Source organism: Phaethon aethereus (genome assembly GCF_964289735.1).
Source record: "Phaethon aethereus genome assembly, chromosome: 5".
Taxonomy (NCBI): Eukaryota; Metazoa; Chordata; class Aves; order Phaethontiformes; family Phaethontidae; genus Phaethon; species Phaethon aethereus.
Genome location: NC_138579.1, coordinates 18,195,407 through 18,219,546, shown reverse-complemented (window position 1 = coordinate 18,219,546; position 24,140 = coordinate 18,195,407). Strand labels below are relative to the sequence as shown.

The 24,140-nt window shown below is 44.2% G+C and overlaps 1 protein-coding gene across 2 annotated transcripts; it reads right to left on the bottom strand.

The window, feature by feature from the left end:
• Positions 1–234: 234 nt before the first annotated feature.
• Positions 235–23,700, bottom strand: ASB2 (ankyrin repeat and SOCS box containing 2; the record flags this gene model as incomplete). 2 transcript variants are annotated; one of them, XM_082000994.1, is made up of 9 exons in its annotated part: positions 23,263–23,700; positions 21,587–21,691; positions 16,032–16,198; positions 14,869–15,024; positions 12,643–12,888; positions 10,190–10,361; positions 4,797–5,358; positions 1,129–1,282; positions 235–371 (listed from the first exon to the last, which is right to left on the bottom strand). In XM_082000994.1, the coding sequence occupies exons 1-9, from the start codon at positions 23,547–23,549 to the stop codon at positions 235–237; spliced, it is 1,986 nt and encodes a 661-aa protein (XP_081857120.1). In that variant the 5' UTR covers positions 23,550–23,700. The 2 variants fall into 2 exon arrangements, with proteins under 2 accessions (XP_081857120.1, XP_081857121.1); XM_082000995.1 differs by lacking the exon at positions 21,587–21,691.
• Positions 23,701–24,140: the final 440 nt, after the last annotated feature.

Sequence of the window (24,140 nt, the reverse complement as noted above, 5' to 3'; positions counted from 1 at the left end):
CAAGCTCTGAGGTGAATTACATGTGTTTTCTCTTGGAAAACCCAACAACAGTCCTATGTTTAACTCTCTGTCCCCTCCATTTTCTTCTCACTCATGCTTCAGGAGCATATTTCTCTTAGATTAGTCATTGGAGGGTGCTTGACCAAGCCAGCAGCTATTCCTCCCCACCGTGCACGATGCTGATGATGCTGTGTGCCATGCTGGGAAGCCGCTGTGCGTCTGGTGTGCCTGGGGTCACTGCGTGTAATCATGCTGTAAGTATCGAATCAGTCTGTCCGGGAGAGGCAAGGTGTCAAGAAGTTTAATGCGGTTTCTTCCAACTAGGCTTCGTACCTTGATGCGGCAAAGATGGGAAAGAGGTCGTGGGGGCTCTGAAAGACAGGCAGGTCAGAAACATAAAGACAACAGGTTTAAACTTGAGAGGGACAGCTCGGCTTGGCCAGGTCAGTGGCAAGAGGAAAATGGGAGAAGGAGGAATGAAAAGGGGGGCTTTTCTGTAGTGGAGGGATGATGTATCTGGCATTGGTGGCAGCTTATCTATTCTGAAGCATGACACAGGGAATGAAGTGGGACTGGAGGATGGGGTGCTGTATCCCATCTCAGACTTAGCAATGGGCTTTCTAGGAGGATTTAAACAAGCCGCTTCACAGTACCCAGTCTTCCCACTGAAAATAAATATATTATGTACCAAATTTAGCTTGGTGCCAGAACACTAATTCTGATAATGTCTATGAAAGAGTTTGGATCTTGAGGGAAAGGATGTTTAGAAGAGCAGGATATTGCTAAAGGTTTTAAAAGCCACTGGTGCCTGCTGGGCTGCTGTGGACATGGTCACAGTGCCCACCTGCCTTGATCTGACTGCACTGCAGGTGCAGCCAAATGGGTCTTCCTGCACTGGCAATGTTCATTCCCAGTGGGTCAGATCCACAGCTGCTGTACATTTAACATCACAGAGTCAGTGACATACCAGCAATTTCTAGTGCCTCATATCTGGTCCAAAACATGATTCAGTCTCAGTAGGGAAATTCTATCAAGTTTAAGGGATGAATACTAAGAGGAGATGGTGACTGAGGTTTTGAATCTAATAATTGGAAAATTTGTGCTGGATTTTCTCCTGGGTGACCATACCTGCTTTTTCTTTAATGACAGCCCAGTCCTCATAGCTGTCAATATGCTCCTTGAGCCGGGAACAGAGCTGCACATTACCCACATAATCCAGGAGAACATCGATGATTGGCCCGGCCCAGCGACTCATCTCTGGAGTAGACACCATTTCACAAAACTTAGGAAAAACAGATTGACTACAGTCAGTGGGACATGAATGCACTCATGGACACTGCAATGATAGCAACAGCCCTGGCTGCATTGGTGGTCCCATCCTTCTATCAGCTATTACAGCAATTAGAAGTTTCCCCTCAGAAAATTTCAACTAAAACCTCTTTTTTTTTTTTTTGCAACTGAGGGCAGAATCCCCTCTTTACAACCACAGGACACAAAACCCTGGTGGAGTCCTAGATCTGGAGCATGGAAAGGATGCTGAATTGTTTACAGGGTCCAAAGGTCCTACTTCCACAAAAATGGGAGGGCAGAGGAGTGCTCACAGCTTTGCCCCAAGCCAGAAAGGGAGCTGCTGAAAGATCCATGCAGCTCCAGGGGCTGTGACCCAGCATGCTGGGTCCCTTTTCCCTTCTTTGGAGGGGCTCTGTGGGGCAACTGTGCACAAAGGAGACTTAGGGAAAGAGGGAGGTTCAGCAGAGCACAGCAGCTCCTACTTCTGGTGAACCCACTGGTATCTGCAGCTTTTGGGGACCAAACACCTCCCTAGAAACAAGTCTGGGGAAATCTTTGCAGAGATGAATCCCAGGTGGTTTTAGTCACCCATGGGAGAACTACCCTGGGCCTGACACAGGGCAGAAGCATCTTCCCTACTCAGTCCTGGATCAGGCAAATCTTCTGTTGCCCCCGGTGCGAGCTGCAGAGTACTCAGAGCTGTTGCATGGGAGGGCTGCTTACGGAGATACTGAAGAACAGACTTAAGGACCTGACTTTAAGCAGTCTCATTTCAAAGAAGTAGTGACTTCTCTTCCCACTTTAATCTAAATACGTATATTATACCAGACAGCCTCATCTATCTCTGTTAGGGTGCTGCGTATGATGAAGATAGCTGTGGACTTATCTGCATGTGAGCAGTCAGAAAATTTAAGACGAATTAAATCACGCTGTGTGGATAAGAACTTGGGCACATGGCCGACCCCAGCTGAATGATGGTGGCTTAAGCACCATCCATCAGCTTAGTCACTGAGACTGTCTGCAGGCACCCTCCAACCTCCAACCACCTTGAACAGGAAGTAAAATGCACCGGCTTAAACCACTTTCAGTTCAAGTTCCTGTAACTACATCATATTTAAATGCATTAACCCTAACTCAAAATGCATTAAACTCTTGCGTGGATACTCTTATTCAGAAATAAAATTATATTAGCTCACCTAGGAAAGGATAAAGCTGCAGAAAATTGTAAGGCCATTTTATTCAAGGTGAGAGCATTCACAGAGGTTTTTACTACTTCTCTGACTTTTTATTTCACTCAGCATCACCATGTAATGTTTCCTAGGACAATTAGATACAGTAATATTGGGAGGATCCTAGCAGAGAACCCACAGTTTCCTATCTGGACCGCTTATAGGAAGTTTTTTAGTATATCTGTCTGTCATTCTACAGTCCATATGCTACTGCCATGCAGTTACCCACAGGACGTGCAAACTGGGGGTCTGCACTACCACCTCCAAGGTGTAACACCACTTTGTCAGTGTTTAAATGATGACATGTGCATAGGGCAACAAAACACTGGATCTTATTGCTCTCCTCTTCTTGTCTCCACCAGAGACTTTGCCTCCCTTTCTCTCTCTTCCCTATTCACAGGCTCAGCCTACAAAAATATTTTCTGGAATAAAAATGTTCCAAAACATGTTGCAGGAAAAGAAGCACAGCAAAACGAAGCAAATAATGTAAACCTGCAACTACAGGCAGTGGGAGTGACTCGGGGACAAGGTGACCCTGGGCTTGGGACATACTTTGCCTGCAGTCTTGGTAGGCCCCTGAATGCCCTCTCGTGGCAGTAGGATACTTCACTCCCCATGTTCATGGTTTTGACACTGAAATTCTGGAAATGTGAAGTGAGACAGCAACCATTTTTCTGCATTCACTTTCTCCAGGACACGTTAATTTAGTAGCAACAGCAATGATTTATAGTTATGCATTTTTCAAACCCACTTCCAGTAGCTCATAGTCTTTACTGTATAAAGGCTAATCATTCAGATTTATTATTTTTGTGTAATCTTATACAAGAAAAAAATGCAAGTCTTTTGTATAGCATTTGTATAGAATGCTATAGTTTCATAAGATCCTCTATATTTCAGAATACAAACCATATCACAACTACATCATGAAGTTGCACCGTACAAGCCTTACTTTCATTAGCCGAATTCCCAGCAGTAAGAAGCAAATTTAAAATAATATCAGAGGAAGGGATTGTTTTTCCTCTGTATGCATTTGTCCCTCACCCATCTCTCTCTAGGCACAGATACAATTTTACACAGCTTTTGCTACCTCTGCCTCATATGGTCTGACCTTTGAGGTGATGACTCTATTTGTGAGTGAACTAATATTTTGTTAGGCACTAAAAGTAGTTTTAGGTGATATCCAGAGGGAAATAATATGTTTAAATAAGTAAAAACAGAACTGGTTTTGAGTGGCTAGAGTATCACAGAGGGCTACAGACAAACCGTCTCTCCTTACCTTGGAATTCCAGCCCTCTGTTCACTCTACATGCTACCATATCACAATTCAAGAACTAGAGAGGAAATATTTTATTCATTTTTCTTTGACAAAAATGTGGTGTCCTGCAGTGATTTTGCTGTGACAAACCCTCTCAAGAAGATGATAGTTCTTTTGGGATAAGAGATTATTTTTAAGGACACTTACAATCCTCATTCTAAGATTTTTTGTTTGTTTGTTTGTTTCCCAGACATGTTACTGGAGAGTAAAGTCTTTTGGAACGCAGGACTGATAAAAAGGTCAGGATTTCCTAGGATCTTTTAATATTTTCCTTTATTCTTTCCACCACCAAAGAGCATTTATTGGTGACCATCTCTTTGGGCTAAATGACACTTTCTTCTGAGTCCCTCAAATTTACGCTTAAACTAGATAGCAAAATAGAAAGACTGCTGTACTGAGATTTCTTTGGTGTGTTGCATGTTGAAGTCCCCCTCCAGAGCTGCTTATCCAGTAGACTCAGAAATTGCAACTGTTTACATTCATTAGTTTACCCTCATAAAGTGAAGCACTAGACAATTTTAATTTAACCAGGAGCTTAAATTCCCCATCAGACAAAACAAATCTTACATATAAAATAAAACAAATAAAACAAGTAGGTTTCTACTGCCCTTATGCTACCACCCATATGACACTGCCTGTCAAGAAAATATGCTTCACCCCTGGAAGCTCAGGTCCAGAGGAAAAGAATATTGTAGATCTGACAGCAAGGCTGTCAAGGTGGCTATAATTCACTACAAATTCAAACTAGAGCCACAGTGGTTGTTGCCTACCCTTCTGCTGTCATAGGACATGGACTTGGAACGTTCACAGACTCTTACTGAGCCTTTTTTTCAGTAAATAAAGTAGGAGTAAAGTCATCTTCCCTCACAGGAAAGTTAGGAGAAAAAATATGTAAAAGTTGTCAAGCTACATGGGTAGGAGACGTCTTCAGAAGCATTGTAGGTAGACCAGGCAGTGCTTACCTGTACTACGGTTGGCTCCTTGGACAGCTGAGGATCATTAAGTCTGTCCCGTCTATAATTTAATGCAGGGTGCGGGCCGTTTCCATACTGACACTCAAAACAGGAACCTGCGTCACAGCCCAGATCAAGGAGATACTTCAGCACAGAAAGATACTTCATCGAAAACATGATGGTAGCTGGAAATGCGGTGGGATGGCTTGATATATAGGCATCAATGTTTGCTCCATGGTCAAGGAGCAATTTCATGGTCTTCAGGCAGCCGTGGCGGATGGAGATGAGTAATGGGTTGATGAGGTCAACATTGGGATTGGCTCCGGCTTGCAGCAGGAGTTCTGTGGCATAAATGTTGTTGTTAAAAACAGCAAAATAGAGGGGAGTGGTGCGTCTGTCCTCATAAAGGCAGGACCTTTCATTGGAGAGGGCGGTGTTGACATCATAGCCAGCATCGATCAGCTCTTCCAAGATGTCATCGTTGTTGCGTTCGGCCGCTAAGTGCAGGGGACTGATGCCGCTGCGCTTGACACGGGTGCGGCTGGTCACAGGGATCAGCATGGAGACAATCCTGCCAGGTGGAGAGTCAGTGAACAACAGTGAGTTCTAGGGGATCTACAACCATACAGCAAATCATAGCTGTATGGTTGTAACCATAAGAGAGAGCCTGCTAACTCAGGCACAGGAACAACTATCTCTGAGAGAAACCTGGACATGAACTTGAAACCTGTTAATAACTCCCTGTGTTCCTACCTTACCAAAAATGTGTGGCACCCTCTTTCATGAAGGAACAAGTTTTTTTGAAATTATAGCCCAGTTTCTATGAGGTAATGGCAACCACAGAGGCAGTTACAATGGAAGAGATGATGTACTGGCACCTCACCTACCCTGTTGTAACTCTTAGGTGCCACAGCCCAAATGGCAGACACCCAGCTGGGATCTCATAGACATTCTGCACTTTCACCATGCACTGTGGGTAGGAATGGAGGAACAGGCACACAGCCTCTAGCCTGAGGTGCCAGCAGAGAGGCTGTATCTCCCCATCTCCATAGGGGATTTCTTTATTGCTCAGCAGAGAAGGGGGAAGGGTACAAACACAAAGCATTAGCATGCCTCCTGGGTCATAGCCGCAGCAAGAGCCTTGAGACCAGCAAGGGGGTGAAACCAACCGCTCTTCTGCAGGACTGAGCTAGGTTAAACTACATATTTGGTTCCCTGTTATTACCCTGTGTTGATACCCATCCTGGAGGCCTTTCACTGTGTGGCTTTTGGCTGTGGCAAATCTATGGGCTATCAACGTCCACCCCAGATCATGGGGAGTCAAAAAGACAATTAGGAAAGGGGAGAAAAAGAAATAAAAATACTTTCCAGGCTGGTTTCCATGCTTTAGCCCAGGGAGGAAAATGTAGAGCCAAGTCCTAAATCCCAGTAATCAGTGATTGCTGTTGGAAAGTGTGATGTGGCTTTAAACACAGCAACATAAATCAAGCTGCTCTCGTTATGTAATGTGAAGTTAAAATATATGATATACAGGAGCCCCACTGTCACAAATCTGTGATCATTTTTATGTGTCCACAGGTGTCACTGGAGCTGCATGACCAGCCCCATGGGTTAAACACTCATTTTCTGCTCATAAAGTTGAGTGGTTTAGCCAAGGCAGTAGACTGGGGCCAAGAACGAGATAAGGGCCATCCAACCTGCGTCTGCGTACTGTCTCAGGAGATGCCCATGCTCCCTATATAATACCTGTGGAGAGAGGGATATCTAAACAAGGAACTTGTGGGATCCAGCAAGCTAAGCACACCTTCTCCTCCTCTTCTTCCTCCCATGCAGACTCCTCTATCTAGCAATCAACAGCATTTCTAACACACAAACATGCAAAGCTCATTTTCCTACCATGTAATGTGTCTGCTTTAAAATGATGTGTATCTTCAGCTGGACTGCAATGCCTGGTCCAACACTGGGCCCTCAAACATATATTTACATAAAGAACTAAGCTGAATATAACTGCTAGTCTCAGGAAAACCTGTCTGTGATGCAATGAATGATCCTGTGAAAGTCTGAGCCTCCAATGCTCCTAGGAGCTGAAATAAGAGTTGAAGATACCTAACACTTTACAGGATTATGTTCCTATTTATGTAATGGGCTGTTGGATGTAACTTGGATGTCTCCAAGTTACTTCTACATCTCATTTTTAAACAAAAAGGCTTTTTTAATTATGTAAATGTCTTGGGAAATTAAGCACGGGGCTTTTTTTCCTCCAAGCAGCCTTGCTAATCTTCCATCACTGTGATGCTCACCCGGGAGCAGGAGGTTTGGGTGCTGGTGAGCTAGCAACTTCCCACTATTAGCAAATGTTCTGTAAGAACCATAATAACAAAAAGGGCACAGAGCACTGTGAGGACACCATGCCAAGTGCCAGCATTAGTCATCCCATGATCAACTGTTTTGAAGATTTAAGGGTCTGTTTTGTTTTTTCCCTCCAGCATATGTGCTTCAGCCAGCTCTTCACATCTGAGTTAAAGAGGCACTGCATCATTTTTGTCTGCAAGGGGGAACTGAACATTACTGCAGGGGTGCCATACTGAGGCTCTGCATCAAAATGCTGCAGTGTCCCAGACCTCAGTATGCTCCCTGTACCCCAGATTTTTGGGGGGAGGAAAAGTAGGAAGCATTAAATTTGTATCAGAGTTTAATTTTGTAGCTTGAACCTGTCTCCTATCCTCCAAAGTGGGTTGGTTCAGTAATATGTTGATTATTGACTTCACCTCTGCAGTCTTTCCTGTCTGTTTAGAGGGAGAAGGCAGCTCAAGTGAAGGCAGCCAAGGCCAGACAAGCCAGACCATGTCCCAAATCTATCACAGGCCTGAGCTTCATGTACAGTTTTGAAATAGTGCCGTTTCCCCTCATCCCTGACACCTGCTTCTGTGATTTCTATTTGTTAGAAATTATACGGGGGAGGAGGCAGAGCATCTTTAGTATGACTGTGCCAAGAGTTTATTGACTTGCATTTGCTTAATAAATTTGCCTACATCTCAGAAAGTCTTTCCTTCTCAGTATCTCAGTTCTGAGGGGGAAGGAGTTAAATGACCGGTTGCAAATGTCCTATAGCTGATAAGATGACCTGTATGAATTTCAGGTCAGTATTGACAAGGTGTCATTTAAAATAAACAAACACCAAGCAACAAGAGCTGACAGTTGAGCCTTGGGACCACATTCTTGGCTTTTTGATGGTAGGGAGCCTTCGTGCTCTGGCAAAAAGTTGAAGCATGGAATTCCTGTAGAATTACGTATTAAATCTGCAGGAATACAAAGAGAGGTCACCGTGAAGGGTGTTATTTTACTGAATACCAAAGGAATTAAGAATGATCAGCCAATTGCGCTAAAGCTTTGTCATTTAGATAAATATTTAGAAGATCTTTTTCTTTTTTCTTTCTTTTGTACTTAGCTTGCAGCAGTTGAGCACAAAAATTTGTGCTCGGTCTTTTACAAGTGAAGGAACTCAGCGTTTGGGTTGAATTCTGGTCTCATTTATGCTGGTGGTTGTTGGGAATAATAGATATGAGGTCTGAATCAGGCCCTTTCTTTCATAACATCGGGAGGGATTCAGGGTGCAGAGTTTCTATGTAAATTTCTTTTCAGGTCGGTGTGTGGCACCATAAAGGGGAGAAGAACATTCAGAGAGCTGGTCCAGATTCTATATACAAATTGGATTCAGACCAACTTACTGTACTTTCAGATGAACTTTTTTGAAAGTAAGCAACTGGAGCTGGGTTCTGCCTCTGGCACATTTCTTGTCTAAAATGTGTTTGTTTTCAAGAAAATGTCTTTGTAACTCAAACTCCAAAGAAAATTTTGAATCATGCCTGCATTAGTCTATACAGGGTTTTCATGTACATGCTGTAAGCATATCAACCCATTATATAAACTCACACTGGGCTGTCCTCTAGAATTATACAGGTTGCACAAAGAAGCAGACCTACTCCAATTACAGAAAATGGATGTCCTCAGGTCTGTCAAAGTGATTTGAGAAGCTTAGTTGGGATTCCCAAGCACACCTAAACACTAGGATAAAAGATGCTATTGGAAAGTGTAGTGCTGTCAAAAGTTTTTATTCCTCAGACATTGCAAAATATATAAGAATCTGCTCTAGCAGTTGTTTGCAAAGATAGCTTTACTCTCCAGAAGCAGTCTTTGCAGTTGGATATACTCTCCTTTGACTAGTGCTGAAAGGATTTTGATAGAAACTGTGATGGTCAGAAGAGTCCACTACAGTCACCAAAATGGTCTGTCACTGCAAGATGTGACTGTTTTGCAAAAAGAGCTGTGGGCCACTCACCCTTCTAGCAGCAAGGGGTTAAAGGCAGGAGGTAAAACTTGCCCTGGCATCAGAAGTAAACGCTAAAGAGTTCAGGCTCAGAAGCATGCTGCAATCTACCAGGTCTTGAAAAAGCTAGGTAAATACTATTTACATGACAGTGTAAGAATCCCATCCCTAAATTGATATCCTTTATCAATCACAGGCTGTAGAGTTTCTCCTCCTCCTATAAACACCTCTACTTCAGAGGACTGGTACATCTATCCAGTTCCTGGTTATTTTTTCAATCAGTTACTTTTCTCACTGTTTAAAGAATGTGCTCAGCTCTATCCCAAACACATTTCATTTCAGAAACAAACCACTGGATCATTTTATGGCATTTATCTGTCACATTTAAGAGTCATTTAATCACTCAATAATAAAGTATATTTTCCAGACCATAATTCTTGTACTTCTTTTCTGAAGCCTTTCCAATTTCCTGAAAGGGAGGATACTAGAACTGGACACCATATTCTAGCAATAATCTCACTAATGCCCTAGAGATTCACTTAACCACTTCCCACTGTCAACATCTGAATTACTGTTAATAAAACCTGAACACACCAAAGATGAATGCAGCATGTTCTACTTGTGCAGAAGAATCACAATGGGCTGATGTAGGAAAATGATTGCAAACTATGCTGCAATAGCTACTGAGGACTAAGCTCCCCCCTGTCCCCACCCTCCCTCCCCCGATTCTTCTTTATTTGATCTCAAGCATATTTTGTGGAGCTCAGTTTAATCCACTTCTAAGATACATGAGGTTATTTAGCTGTAATAAGTGATATCTTGGCAAAGTTAAAGGGCAAAGTTGCACCCCACATTCCTGCTCACCCCATTGCAACCCATCCCATCCGAACCCGCAAACACACTCTCCAGTTTATGATTTCCAACCTGAGCTCTGCAAGCAGAAAGCCCAGTTCTCACCTGGCCACTCCCTTGCTCGCAGTGCTCAGAATTAGATCTGGGACATTACATTCTCCTTTTCATAAGGACTTTGTATTCTTGCCTAAAAGATGAAACTATAAAATGAACTAAAACTTACTCGCAAATCCCTTTTTTGGCTGCTATGTGAAGAGGTAACAGACCATCCTTATTGGCTTTGTTAGCATCTGCTCCTTGGGACAAAAGAAACTCCACAATAGGTATGTGTCCATTTTTACAGGCTTCATAAAGAGCAGAGGCATTATCACTGGCTTGAGTATTTATATCAGCACCTAGGAAGGAAAAAAATCTTTGTAACACGAAAAGGTTAAAATCAGATGGAAGCAACATACTTTGAATGAACACATACATCTCCATGACACTGGAGCTACAAAATGTGCTGGAAAGGGATGTGAATGAGGTCATATCAGACCAAAATGAAAGGGTGATACAGTCATATCAGTTTTATATACGATTATATCCTAGATCTCCATTGGTTTTTACTATGATCTGAATTTTATGAGGCAGAGTTTAACACGGGTGGCAACCATTAGCTGCCAGTCCTGAATCCAGGCTCCATACAGCTGTATCTCACAGGCAAAAACTTTAAAATGTGCTGTTCGTTATATAGCATGGCCTTTTCTTTGGACACAATAATTCCATTAACATTTGTGTGTTTACACTATGTATATACACTGTTCTTGAGCAGGAGTTTAGACCAGATGATCTCAATAGGTGCTCTCCAAAATTCTATTATTATGTATTTATGATACATATTTATTTATACTTATAGATATTATTTATACACTATATATTCATAGTTTAAATCCATTATACTATATTTTAATTTTAGTACATATCCAGGCTAAAATAGGACTTTAAAACATGACAGCTGCATAGTACCGAGCAACAAATCTCATAAAGTTTTATTTGGGCATGCCTTAGCCAATGAATATTTCTTTTTATAACTCAGCACCTGAGGCCATATGTCTTAATTTCACAGGGGTTCAAGTTAGGCTCCAACTGGTAAGTTTTATCAGAAAAAGATAAATATTATTAATGAGCTTCTTGATTATTTGTGGTATTTTTTTCTTGAGCTCTAGTGTGTGATTGGCTTAATAAACAACATGCAAGAATAAACCAAGACCTAATACATTTTGGCCACAAACAATTTGGAATCTAGCTTTTTCTGTGCTAGATATTTAAGGCCTGAAAGCCTGTGTTTCGACTGCAATATACTGCCATGGTGTCCTCAGGAAGGCTGCTCAATGTGTATCCTAAATGGGAATGACAGTTCATTGGAGTTTTGCTTCTAAAGCCCAATAAAGACGACAATCAGTCTCCCGTTTGATCATGAAAACTCCCTGCCAAAGAGAACATTTCCCTGCGCTCTCACCCTGAACTGAAACATCTGTGTTGTGTTTGGCCCTTTGAAGATGTTGTAGCTGGAAACATCAGGAGAATTGCAGTGACAAAACATAACACAGGACTACATTACTAATGAAAAAGAAATTTAAAAGAAACCCTTTTTATGATGAACATTGCTCATTGTAAACAATGCAGTGATATAATTCCTGGGTTTCTCAGAGGAGTTTTTCAGGGCTTGAAACAATTGGACAGTTTTATTGGATTTTCTCCTGTGTATTTTCCTCAAAATTGAACTTTAAGGAAATCCTAATATCTCTAAGTTGAAACACAAATCACATTCTGGCTTAGTTTCTAAAATCCTAGGAAGTATGGTGGACTAACTGGTCATATAAAACTGACTTGACAATGCTAGCTGGACAGCAGAACACATTTTTTGTTCCCCAACTCTCATATCTTTCTTAGCCATGCTAACGGCTTCAGAAGTTTTTCTTATCTTCATTGCTGTTCAGCTCTTGTTTCACAAGTGCAGGACCCAGCTCTTACATACATTTAAGATATTAGCCTACAGTGAAAAAAAAATATGCCTCTGAATAGTAGTGAAGTATGTTGTGCTTATTTTAAAGTTGTTTTACATGAGTGGATCAGTAGAAGTAGGTTTAGTGTAAACTAGAATCAAATCCACTCTGTTTATATGTTTGAACACATACACATGGGGGAGAGCGAGTCTGCTTCTCCTTGGTGTAAATCCATTAACTATACAATAGTACTTTGTCTATTTTCAGCAGAATTCATTAGTGGAGGAGTGCTAACCTTGTCCATCACTGCACATGTTCATGAGCATATGGGGTTGGCTAATGTTCAACTTCTGCCATCTATTACCACCTACAGTTGTCTTTTATGACTGATCGGATTTTAGGATACATGTGTGCCGCAATATAGGTTTTGAAAGCTGTCAGGCAATGCAATTAGAGACCACCATATTACTTCCCAAAGTAGGTGACCAAGAATGAATGCTGAAGAAGCGCATGTGTCTAGACCATGCTCTCTGAAAGACCCTACACAATTCAACCATCTGGAGCAACAAGGCCTCTGCAGGCTAGGCCTTGTTTTCAGAGACAGAAAAACTGAGCCAGGGAGAATTAATGGCAACTTTGAAATATTAGGAATGAAATGAGTAAAGGCATGTAACTGCACAACTATACTCACCACATTTTGCCAGGTATCTCAAAGCTTCCAACTGCCCACTCTCAGCTGCCACAAATAAAGAAGTGATCCCATAGGCGTTTGCAGACTCAATCTTGGCACCCCCTTTCACAAGGATATCAATAATCTCCAGGTCATTTCGGGAGACAGCCTCATGGAGAGCTGTCCATCCTCGATTGCAACGATGGTTGGTATCAGCATTGTACTGTACCAGGAGTCTTGCAGCCTCCGCATTCTTGCGCTCACAGGCTGTTTTGGAAAAAAGGGAAATGATTAGGACAGGCTTTTGAAAAGATTCTGGGTGTTGTGGTATCCATTTCATGTAGCACAAGGCCGTACAATACACTAGGCCATAGTGAGTAAGACCAAAGATCCGTCTTAGGTCAATATGAGGGCTAAGGCTGTTGAGGCCAAATGACACTGTCTGGGACTCAAAGAATGTAGCAGTGAAGCCAATCTTCAACCAGGACCTGGGGGAGGCTAAGTGTCCTATGCAGGACTTGTTCCAAGCCTGGTACTGGGGGGAATCCGGCCCAGCACGTTTGTACCAACTGGACACCACAGTGACACAGGGAGGTGAAAAGGAGCAGGAGATAATTTATAAAAAACAAACATGTTACAGAAATCACATGATCCGAACACTTTCTTTCCGACTTCTGTGCAAACTCTGTATCTTACTGCCCTGGACTGCAGATGAAGCTCCATAGAGACAAGAAAATTAAACAAAAATCTCAAAAGAACAGTGTCCAGAAAAGGATCATAGAAAACAGTAATGGTGTGAGTCAGTAGCACTCTCTTGGCCTGCAATAATGTATAGTTCAGGACCATTCTGAACTAAAGGTATTTTCTTGATAATTAACTGTATTTTGTTGATTTTTATTTTACCAATTTATTCCATTGCTTTTTGAATCCCAAATCATGAGGCTTCCTACAAACTTTTACTGTGAGACCCCAAATCAAAGGTACCTAGAATAAGCAGCCACTTTTACAATCCCCGATTACCATTTGTTGTACAACGTGCAGAGAGAGAGACCAGCATATTCCATAGCAACTTTTTTCTTTGAAATGATAGTGTCGTCTTCTCACAGAGGTTCTGCCTTTTGGTTTTGATTCTTCCCTTGGGACATCACCGTGGCTTCCTCTCCCATACATAGGTGTCACTCAAGTGTACTGAAAGCACCTATCTGATTAGGCACTGCTGTAATTACCTATGCATGGCTCCGCAAAGTTTAATTTACTTCCATACCAGGGATGAGTAATTTATGATAATTCCTTTCACTGTTTTTTTGCTGGAGAATAGACCAGAAGATTTTTGCATCAACACTAGCACATACTTAATAACAGATTTTCTCTGTCTAAAGGGTGCTTTCATATTATTGTTATCATTATTACTATGAGTACTACCACTATTGTGTGTTTAATGCATAGTTAAATAGCTTTCTTTTAGCTGACTATAAGCCAGAATTTTAAACCTAAGGTGTTTTAAACTGAGCAGCTCTAATGTCAGGCATCCGAAGTTGGAGGGAAGATTACTGTTGAAACCAATAATATGTGCTTTTTAATGTTTTAGAGAGCTAAAATAGTCATGGCAGGAGCAGTCAATAAAAGGGGAAGGAAGGGACATGAAGGTGTGAGAGATCATCTCCTTCTCTGAACCTTTGTGATATCATGAATGTAATGCTGTTCTACTAAAGTAAGTGTTCTCTTTGACCAGCAGCAAAGTTATATGTCCATGTTAAACACTATCTACCTCACTGAAGTGTTTATAACTTCATGCATCTCCCATAGCGCACAGCCTGGCCTGGCACACACAGTATATGAATCACTTGCATGTCTACTGTTACTGTACTCCCACCTCTAACAGCTGCTTAGGTCCTACTGTTTAGAAAAGCATACATATTCCTGTACTAGCCAGCTTTCTGCTTCCCGTGAGTTTGGGACATTGTATAGACACCCTGTGCTTAGGGCCCCACTAAGCATCACACACCCCACCCTCAGCACCACCTTGCAGGCTGCACGCCTGCAGGGCAGCCACTAATCCTGTCTCTGATGTGGATGCGAAGAGAGGCTGTGGCACGACGGGTCAGGCACAGGAGATACAGGATTATTGGAAGAAGCTGCAAAATGGGAGCTAACTGCTGAGTTTCAGCCCCACATTGCAAGAGTACCTTCAGCTCTGCCTTGGTGGTTCCAGAAAAGCTTAGCATCCCTGGAAACACAGCCACTCACCTTTGTAGAGCGGTGTTTCTCTGGCCTTGTTGGAGATGTCGGGCTCAGCCCCAGCCTGCAGTAGGGTGAGCAAGCAGTCCAGGTTGCCCCGGCTAGTGGCCAGGTAGAGAGCCGTTTCCTCATTGAGCGTGCGCTGGTCGATTGTGCCAGGGTATGCTATGAATAAACGGCGAGTCCAAGGTCATTATGGCATGTAGTAAGTACACAAGTATCTGCAGCACCATCATCTTTCAAAATCCTTGAAGTTTTTGTTGTTTTTTTCTTTTCCATGAGCAAAGTAAGTTAAGAATATACTATAAAGTTACTATAACTCAGATTAAGTACTTAAATCAGTCACCAGCTTAGATTAAAATGTTTATCTATCACCACTAGTGATGCAGAAAGCTGCTAAGTAGCTGCTCTTAAACTATAGTAGTTAACGACCTTCAAGAACCAGCAAAGAGATCGTAGAATTTTTGGGTTGGAAGGGACCTTCAAAGGTCATCTAGTCAAACCCCCCTGCAGTGAGCAGGGACATCTTCAACTGGAGCAGGTTGCTCAGAGCCCCATCCAGCCTGACCTTGAATGTTTCCAGCGATGGGGCATTTACCACCTCTCTGGGCAACCTGGGCCAGTGTTTCACCACGCTCATAGGGAAAAATTTCTTCCTTCTATCTAGTCAAAATCTGCCCTCTTTTAGTTTAAAACTGTTACCCCTTGTCCTATTGCAACAAGCCCTGCTATAAAGTCTGTCCCCATCTTTCTCAGAAGCCCCCTTTAAGTACTGGAAGGCTGCAATAAGGTCTCTCCAGAGCCTTCTCTTCTCCAGGCTGAGAAAAGAGATGCTGGGCTGGGTCTCCAGCTGGTGGGACCTGGGGTAATTGTTGTCAGCTGTGGCAGCAAGCAGCTCATAACAGCCCAGAGCTCAGCAATAAGGCTTTACTGTGAGAAATCCAGTGCTTGGCAAGACCTCTCCAGATATAATTTTCTCTTGAAGATGTTAAATTTTAGAGACTTCAGTCTGGAAAACTATTCTCAAAGAGACGGTAAAATTAATATATACCCAGAGGTCAACAATAACTTCACAGTCCCAGGCAAGGGTTGGGCTGCTGCTAATTCTGCTTTTTAGTTTATTCCTATTCTTCTTCTCCCTTTTGTAATGAACTAGTTTTAACTTCACTGACCTTTTTGCAACAGACTCAGGCAACCCACTTGGCCATAGTATGCAGCTTCATGGAGGGGAATCCAGCCATCCTTATTAGGTTCAGAAAGGTCTTTTCCTGATTTCATCATGTTACATACTGCTTTTTCGTCTCCATCCTTGATTGCTGCCACTACAGGATCAAGTTCTCTTTAAAACAAGATTAAAACCTGATTACTTCTTTCATTATTGAGAAGCCTTTTTTCAGCAATATCACTGTGTCATTTAGCCAAAATAGTGAACTCCTACAGCCTATATAATAAGTATTTATGGCCCTAATGTGTCTTGCTACAGGGCCTGTGGAGGTAAAATTTGTCTGCTCTAATATGGCCATTCACAACAGAATAATCACTAGCCAGAGGTGCTGATCTCTTTCCTTGGAGTGTAAAGAAAGTGTAGATGTGACTAATCTCTGACAAAAAAATTTCTATTTTAGATATCTGGAGTTGGTGGATACTGCTCTACCTGTGCTCTGTACACTGCCATGAACATTCATGGTTGTGATAATTACATCACTATCCCGTGTGACAAGGTGTTTCTATATAAGATCCCTTAAACAAGATCAGCTTTGAAGAAAATTGCACCTATTTATCCCTGAAGCAAATTTTAACTTTGATTTGTAGGTGGCTTAGCCCTAAAGCAGAAATTTTCCATAAATCTTGTTCCTGTTTTTTAAAGGTAATTCTTATTTCTCTTAAGCAAGCCTGTTTTCAGAAGTTAACTGGACAAGTTATGATGAAGGGAAAGCTCTGGTTAGATCATGTGAGCATTACAGTGGTGGTCTGGGCTCTTTTTTCTTCAGTCAGGGAGGATTAAAAAAAATAAATCCACCCACCCAAATGAAATTCTGAGGTGCCCTTTGTGACCATGCCCCAGAGATCCCCAGCTGCTACTTCAGCATTGAGTACTCAAATTTTCAGAAATTATAACCACTTCAGACCTTCAAAAATGTGTCTTCAGTGTCCCAGTAAGACATGTTAGGTGCTGGACACTTCTGAAAATCTGATCTTTAGAAGCCTGCTTGGGAGCAGACCCATTAACTTTGTCAACAAGTCCACTCCTGTAAACCTCTTAGCCGAATTAGCAGTTCCCCAACTGCAACAGCCAGGGGCCTCCGGAACCCCAACTGGAACCTGGTGCTAAGCTGTGAAGTGGTTCATGTCACGGTCCATTTATACCTATGTTCAAATGGAACATGTCAGGCTCCATAGAGCCAAGTAACTTGTAGGCACAGGAAATAAAAGGAATGAAAAATATTTGGAAGGGAGGGAATATTTTAAAGCCTCTTTGGAGTAGAAAGTCATTGAAATATTTAGAATCACTGAAAAGTGTTAAAGTAGTATTTCAGTGTTCAGCAGTGCAAAGAAAAATAACATGACAGACATCCATCTTGATGTTACCCAATTCCGAAGCTTTCAAGAAGAGGCTTACTGTGAAAATCTACAAAAAGCATAATGTGCCTCCATGCCACCCAGAAGCAAGACACAGTGAGCAACCTACAAGCGAGCTTTGCTCTGACAAGCCTTCCCTTTGCCAAGCGTGCGTTCTGCACAGCCCGGGCATCATCCCATTTCTCCGAGCCCTGTAAGAGCAACTGCAGAGCAGGCCTGACCGGGGCACGCTGGTCCTTCTGCAGAGCAACAGCAAGAGCCACAGTGGCACCCCCGCTCTGCTGGAGCCACGACACTTGCCTGATGGTCACCGTACCGCTGATCAACAGTGCCTGCAGCAGGGCTTGCCTCTCTCCTTCTGCCCCGGCTGAGACTGCTGGCAGCGCGACGCAGGGAGCTGGCACCCTGCAGCAGCGCGAGCACGGGCCTTGCCCGTGGCGAGCAGCGGCGCTGTGCAGGGTGGTGCACCGTGCCCACCGGCACCTGCTGGTGCTCCTGCTGAGCTGTGCTGGGAGAAGGCAGCCACCAAATGGCTAAGCAAACGCCGCAAAGGAAGAAGCATTTTTCCAGTTTTAATGGGGACTTGCAATAAATGAACGTGGGCTATATTTTCAGAGACGGAGAACAAGAGGATATTGAAAACGCAGGAAAGTTTGTGGTTTGAACTAACTCTAAAGAGAAAATCTTGCAGCCTTGAAGGCAGAGGGACTTGGGGAAGGAGGTGCGTGTCTCAGGGAGACTATTAGCATCATCAGGGTAGGAACACAGCATGTGATGAAGGTCATACAGGGCAGCGATGATGGGAACAACCAGAAACTCTGGTTATGACAGAAGGTCTAAAATGCCACAACAGAGTGAGATCAGAGACAGGAAAATATGGGCAGTTCAGCACAGGAGTCCTCACAAAGCAGATCATTGGTACAACCTCTGCCTTTAGTGCAGGTTACAGGAGCAGCACTGGATTTCCTTGCCTTGCAGGGGCTTGGCAGGACAGGCCAACATCCTGAAACTCATACAGGGGTCATTAACTTCAGCTTGCCCAGAGGTACCCAGCATGTGCCATAAACACTGGTATTAGCACTGAAAGAAAAGTCACCAAGCTGCTTCTCTGAGGATAAACTCAGGGCCTGGAGCAGAAGCAGGTGAGGACAACACGGATGCCAAGGAATGGGAAAACACAGCATTTCCCAGGTGAAAACGTACTTAGTGCCACTTGCACCTTCTCTATAGCTGGAAGCAGTGATCTCAAGACGGCAGAGTCACAAAAATAGCAACACTGGAATGGGGGGAGATATGGGACACAAAGCTAGGAGTTTTGCCTGAGGAGATAAGAGCTAGAGCAGGCAGCTGCCTTCCTGGCCACAGCCCAGCCAGAGGGAATCGACTGACCTTCTGTTAGCTGCCGGGCTGAGGTCCCAGGGACACTGCTGTATCCCCATACTATTTAGAGTACCCTGGGGACTAAAACTAAAATTGCTAGTTTTGTATAGATAATAGATTTTTATATGAGCACTTGAAATTGAGCATTGTGTTGAAGCCAGTTAACAGCAACAATTGGCATGTTTGGCTGGGGGAGGAGGTGGGTGATCTTCATCTTTAAAAGCCTCTGGCACAAGGCTGCTGAAGCCATCTGTTGTTCCGTGCAAAGGTTCATGTTACACATGCAGGGCTGCTCACTGTGACCTCAGGATTCAGGCGCACGATAGAGTTACCAGCGCTTAATGAGTTACTGCGTGCCAGGTGGGCCATGGCGGGAGTCTGTGCCTGCGCTGGCACGCAGCCGACGCAAGGTGAATCACGCTAGCTGAGACCTCAGCGAAAGCAGAGGGGCCCTCAGATCTGTGGTGGCGTTAAAAATGTGTGAAGAATCAGTTACTATTCTGCTTGAGCCCTCAGATGGTGAATGAAGCAAACTTCTGTCAGGCTCCTTGACCTTAAATGATTCCTGAGTAAGATGAGGGGGTTTGCTGGACCAGGCTGTAGATGCTTTAGCCAAGCAAATTCCACATCAGTACAGAAGGTTTAGTGAATCTCCATGTGAAATCCTTGTTTTCTGCCTGGCTCATAGTTGGTTGTTAAAAAAAAAAAAAAAAGCACATTCTGCTGGTTGGATTTTGTCAGATATAGAAAAAAAGAGTATTCAAACTATGGAGGAAGCCTAAAGATCTGATGAAATCTTAACCTTATAGGTGAATCCAAGGAATTTCAAAGGCCAGTAGCCAAAATAATAAATACTCATTGAAGAAGAGCTGTATGGTGGGGTCAATTCTGAGTGCTGCAGAAGAGGTTCAATGGAGCACAGAAAGGTTCAGGAAGCTCCTTCTTTTCCTGGCAGTCTAGTGAGATGCAGGCAGCATGAAGGAACAACATTTCCCCAGATGAAGCCAGCTATATCCCTGCCTGGCCGTGAGACCAGGACTATAAAACAGTCGTGCCATCATGCTCTCCTGTGGCTTCCCAACCACATTTTTGCTCTCACAAGGTGGTAGAGGAGGGCTAGCTTATCAGCCTTATCCCGGCCTTTGTTGTGGACTGAACTCTATTGAGCTATGTGATGCAGAAAGAAAGCCTTCTCTCCAGTCATTGCACCCAGAGCAGGAGAGAGGCCTGCAAGGTGTGCAGAGCACTTAGCGAGAGGATGCATTTTCAGTGTGGCCACGGGGAGCTGGCAGGTGATGGGAGTGAGAGACACTTCATGTTTCAGCAGAAAGAGTCTTTCACACATGTCAGGGAAGGCAATGTCAGTGGGAAGCCAGGGGCAGAGCCTGGACCAGCCAGGGTACAGGGTGAGGTGGGGGAGACTGTAGAGCTTGGTGAGGGATGAAAGGATGAAGAGTGGTGGAGGAGTAGTCACTGGCATTGTGCATCCGGTGAGGGACTTGTAAGATGGGTAAAACAAAGTGCATTTGAACTGGATAGATAAAAAAGGCAGGAAGAGTTTTCTGCAGGACACAAATCCAAGAGACTGACTGAAAAAAAAAACATGTGATGCTAAAATCCTGACTTTCTGAGCTTTGATTTTCTTACCATTTGTTTGCAATCAGGAAAGAAAAAAAAAGAAAAAAGGAGATTAAAAAGGCATTTTTTACTGCTCCATTCACATGATTCTAAAACTGTAACCTTGCAACGCATCAAGTGCCACAGTTGGCTCAAAAAGAGGAAAGGTATTAACACAATTTTGTCCATCGCTGTCCAGCTACCTGGCAGCAACCTGCAGAGCAGTTTTCTGCAGGACACGGAGAAATACTGCCTCCAACACTTTCCTCTCTTCATCTGATAGCTAAAGGCAGGTACATGCATCTACTCTGCCTCACAGAGAGCTGCAATAAAGCCATCATGGTCCAGACTCTTCCACTACACACAGACACTGGGGCAGAGCTCGGGCTACCCCCTTGTCTGTCTGCTTTCCTCATCCATGGCTGTGTTCACCTAAGCTTATTTATGGTCTCTGCCAACAGCACAATGGGGCCAGGAGGATCAAAGTCAGTCAAGCTGGTTTTCTCCTTGGGCAAGTAAGATGTGGGATGGCTCCCCAGCAGCCCTCCTCAGTGTGGCAGGGCAGTGCAGGTATTGCTGGGAACACGGCTTCTTGGGACCATTTATAAAGTATTTGCTTTGAAGGACTGGACTTTCTACCCTGTTTATATACTGCGATAAAATGTTTGTTTTCCCCATTCTTCCTCACCATTGAACCGTGAACTCAAGACCAATGCAGTTACTATCATCACCTGCCTGCCTCTTCCACTGTGTTGATACGAGAGCCAGCCTATATAAACAAACCACAGCGCAGCCATCCCTTCCCTGCTGTCCTTGTCACCGCAGAGCTACCGAATGACCCAGAGACCCCAGGACACGTGCACTGGAAGGATGGAGAGGGATGAAGGGGGAGAAGAGAACAGGGGAGGTTTGAGATGGGTCACACACAAGAGCCTGGGCATGCACCAAGGCAGCCGGGAGGTCGGAAGGAAAAGCAGGAAAGGAGCAAGGGTGCAGTGCGGGTATCAGCAAGACCTCCTCCAGATGAACACCACTGTTTCCCCCCACCAGACACCATTGCCGCCCAGAAGAGCCGGCTCAGGGGGAGAGTGGGTAGCAAGGTTTGTTTTGACCACGGGGGAAAGCGGGAGAGGGGGAGGGAGTCACTTACACAGGCTGGGATGTGCTGAACAGGCTGCCGTCGTACCTTCGCCTGACCCCCCAGGCTGCCCCCGAGTTGGACGGCTCAGCACGGCCTCTCGGCTGGGCCGCCAATCTGGAGTGGCGATGACATGAATGAAATAAAGAGAAATACTCCGAATAGGAGAAACAGGTCATGTTGAGGCAGAAACAGCGACACGCATCCACGGCAGCAGAGCGAGAAAGCCTGCTGGTCAGGGCTTTGAATAAAAGCAGATGGCCACAGCTTGCTCTGCGCTGGATTCAGCTGCTCGCTCGTCTCGAGATTATTTTTGGCCCTCTGAGGAAGCGTCAGGGGATTCAAATGACCATATAAGACAACAGTGAGGTTAACCCTACCGCCACCGCACAGGAAGCAGGCACGAGGCGAGGTGAGGTGACATTCATCACCCCCGAAGTGCCGCGCAAGCGGGTCGGAGGAGGAGGAGGACCCAGGGCCCCCGGGTGCCAGCTCCATTTCCAGCTCGGCTCTCCCCGGTGACAGAAGAGCTCAACAACACTACAGACCTGGAGCTACAAGCTGCAAAGCTTTTCCCTCCAGCAGGAGGTCAAAAGCCGCTGGGTGGAGGCAAAGCAGGACAGGTTAATGTGCAGAACTGCAGATGCTGCCTTTTGCCAAAATAGCAGGTGTCAAAGGACCCCCAAGGAGGACAGGACCAAACAGCCTGGGAAGCCCTTATTCTCCCCTGCATCGTGTCCCTGCAGCAGAGCTGACAGTACACGTGCACGGTAATGACACTGAGAAGTGATGACTTTTGGTGGGAGCAGGACTGCCTGCTGGACGGCATCCTGATTCTACAGCTATGAAACCCATCAAATTGTCCCCAGCCTTGGAAACCAAACAATCACAGGCAGTAACGAGTGAGGCTTCAGAGGATGGTGGAGTTATGAGAAAGAAGGAAGAACAAAACTTCAGTTAGTCCCAGCTTATTAAAAAAAAGAAATCAGTTTGAAAGGATTTTTTTCCATGGTTTTGGGGTGACTTTGTAACTTCTTCCTGCCCCCTTTCAGAAATCTGCCTTTTAAAAAATGAAAGGAGAACAATGTCTGGGTTTGAAACTGTCAGCAGGTCTCTGTAACTCACAGCCCAGTGTTGCAGGGGAGGGGGATGCCGCCATGCTTTGGTGTCTGGAGCTGCTCGTGGCTGACAAGTGGTGTGCTTGAGGTCAGACTCTGATCTGAAATAACTACATCCTTTAAAGACTGCAGTGTCTAAAAGGTAGCCAGCTCACACTGTTTTATATACCTATTTTTGCCCTCTCTCCTATGTTTTCCCATAACAAATGCCGTGCTCCCTCTCTGGCGAAACCTAAGCTTGACACACAGCGTGCCCCGTGGGGGAAAGGAGCCGTTGGCTTCGGCAAGGCTTCTGTCATTCAGGAAAGCTTGTAGCAGTGCCCCTTTTCTTCTTTTATTTGTGGCTTAAAACAGACATCATCAAGCAAATTCTCATTTTGTTGTCAGGGCGTAAACTGTTGACCTCATCAGATTTATAGCAGACTCTGGCTTTCAAACTAATGACAGACTTGCAGAGCAGCCGCTTGGTAAAGCTAATTAGAAAGCATGTGTTCTGACAGGGAAGATGTTTTTCTCTTCCCGGGCAGGGTGCTTGCTGGGACGGCGCAGCTCAGGCGGGCACTCACTCACCTTTGCCAGGGGTAGATGCGGTAGGGTGGGTTGTGGCTGCCGGGGCGGCTGGGGGCGGCCGCCTCGCCGGGACCCGCCACCATCGACTTCTGGTGGCTCTGGGCAGCTGGCTGACCTGCGGGGTCCTCTTCCAAGCTCTGCTGGATGGCCATCTTTATAAGCTCATCTTCACTCAAGCTACTGTACAGGCTGTATTCCTCACAGCCTATTGTTTCTCTTTGAGTATTTGCTGCTGTTGTAGCCATATTATTTTTTTTTTCTTTCCTGTAAAAGGAAATTGTGATCATCAAAATCTGGAAAATGAAAGAAAGCAACTCAACTATCTTATGTTTTTGTTCAGCTCTGCCTCTTGATTAGACTCACCGGAAAACCCTTCGGAAATCCTTCACCAGGGAGAGAACGTTATCAGCTAAAATCAGCATGTGAACTTAATGAACCAACTCCTTTCTATCACATAGAAGTAACTGATTTAGCTGGCGTTTAAAAAAGGGAAGGGAGCTGCTGCAAGCAAGGCAGGTTTTTATCTACTTATTCTGGTTACCACAGCTCAAGAGAAAAATAGGTAAAGGAAATCCCCATAAGATTAAAGAGATACAGCTTTGAAATTAGTTTATTTAGGAGAATGCCAACGGATATCTCTTTTTCTTTGTTTTTTGGTGGTTGTTTTTATTTCTTGTTCTAATTGCAGAAAATTAAGGGAAAAAGTTTGTCTGTCTGTTTGATGGTTTTCTGCAAGGGCAAGTTCTCCACCATGGGGTGTAAAGAGACTTAGTGGAGTAATTTTTTCCACCCTATCTGGAGATTTCTCAAGCAACATGCAAAACTATTCTTTGAAATGACTTTCTTTGTTTCACTCAGCTGAGAGCGCAACACGACAC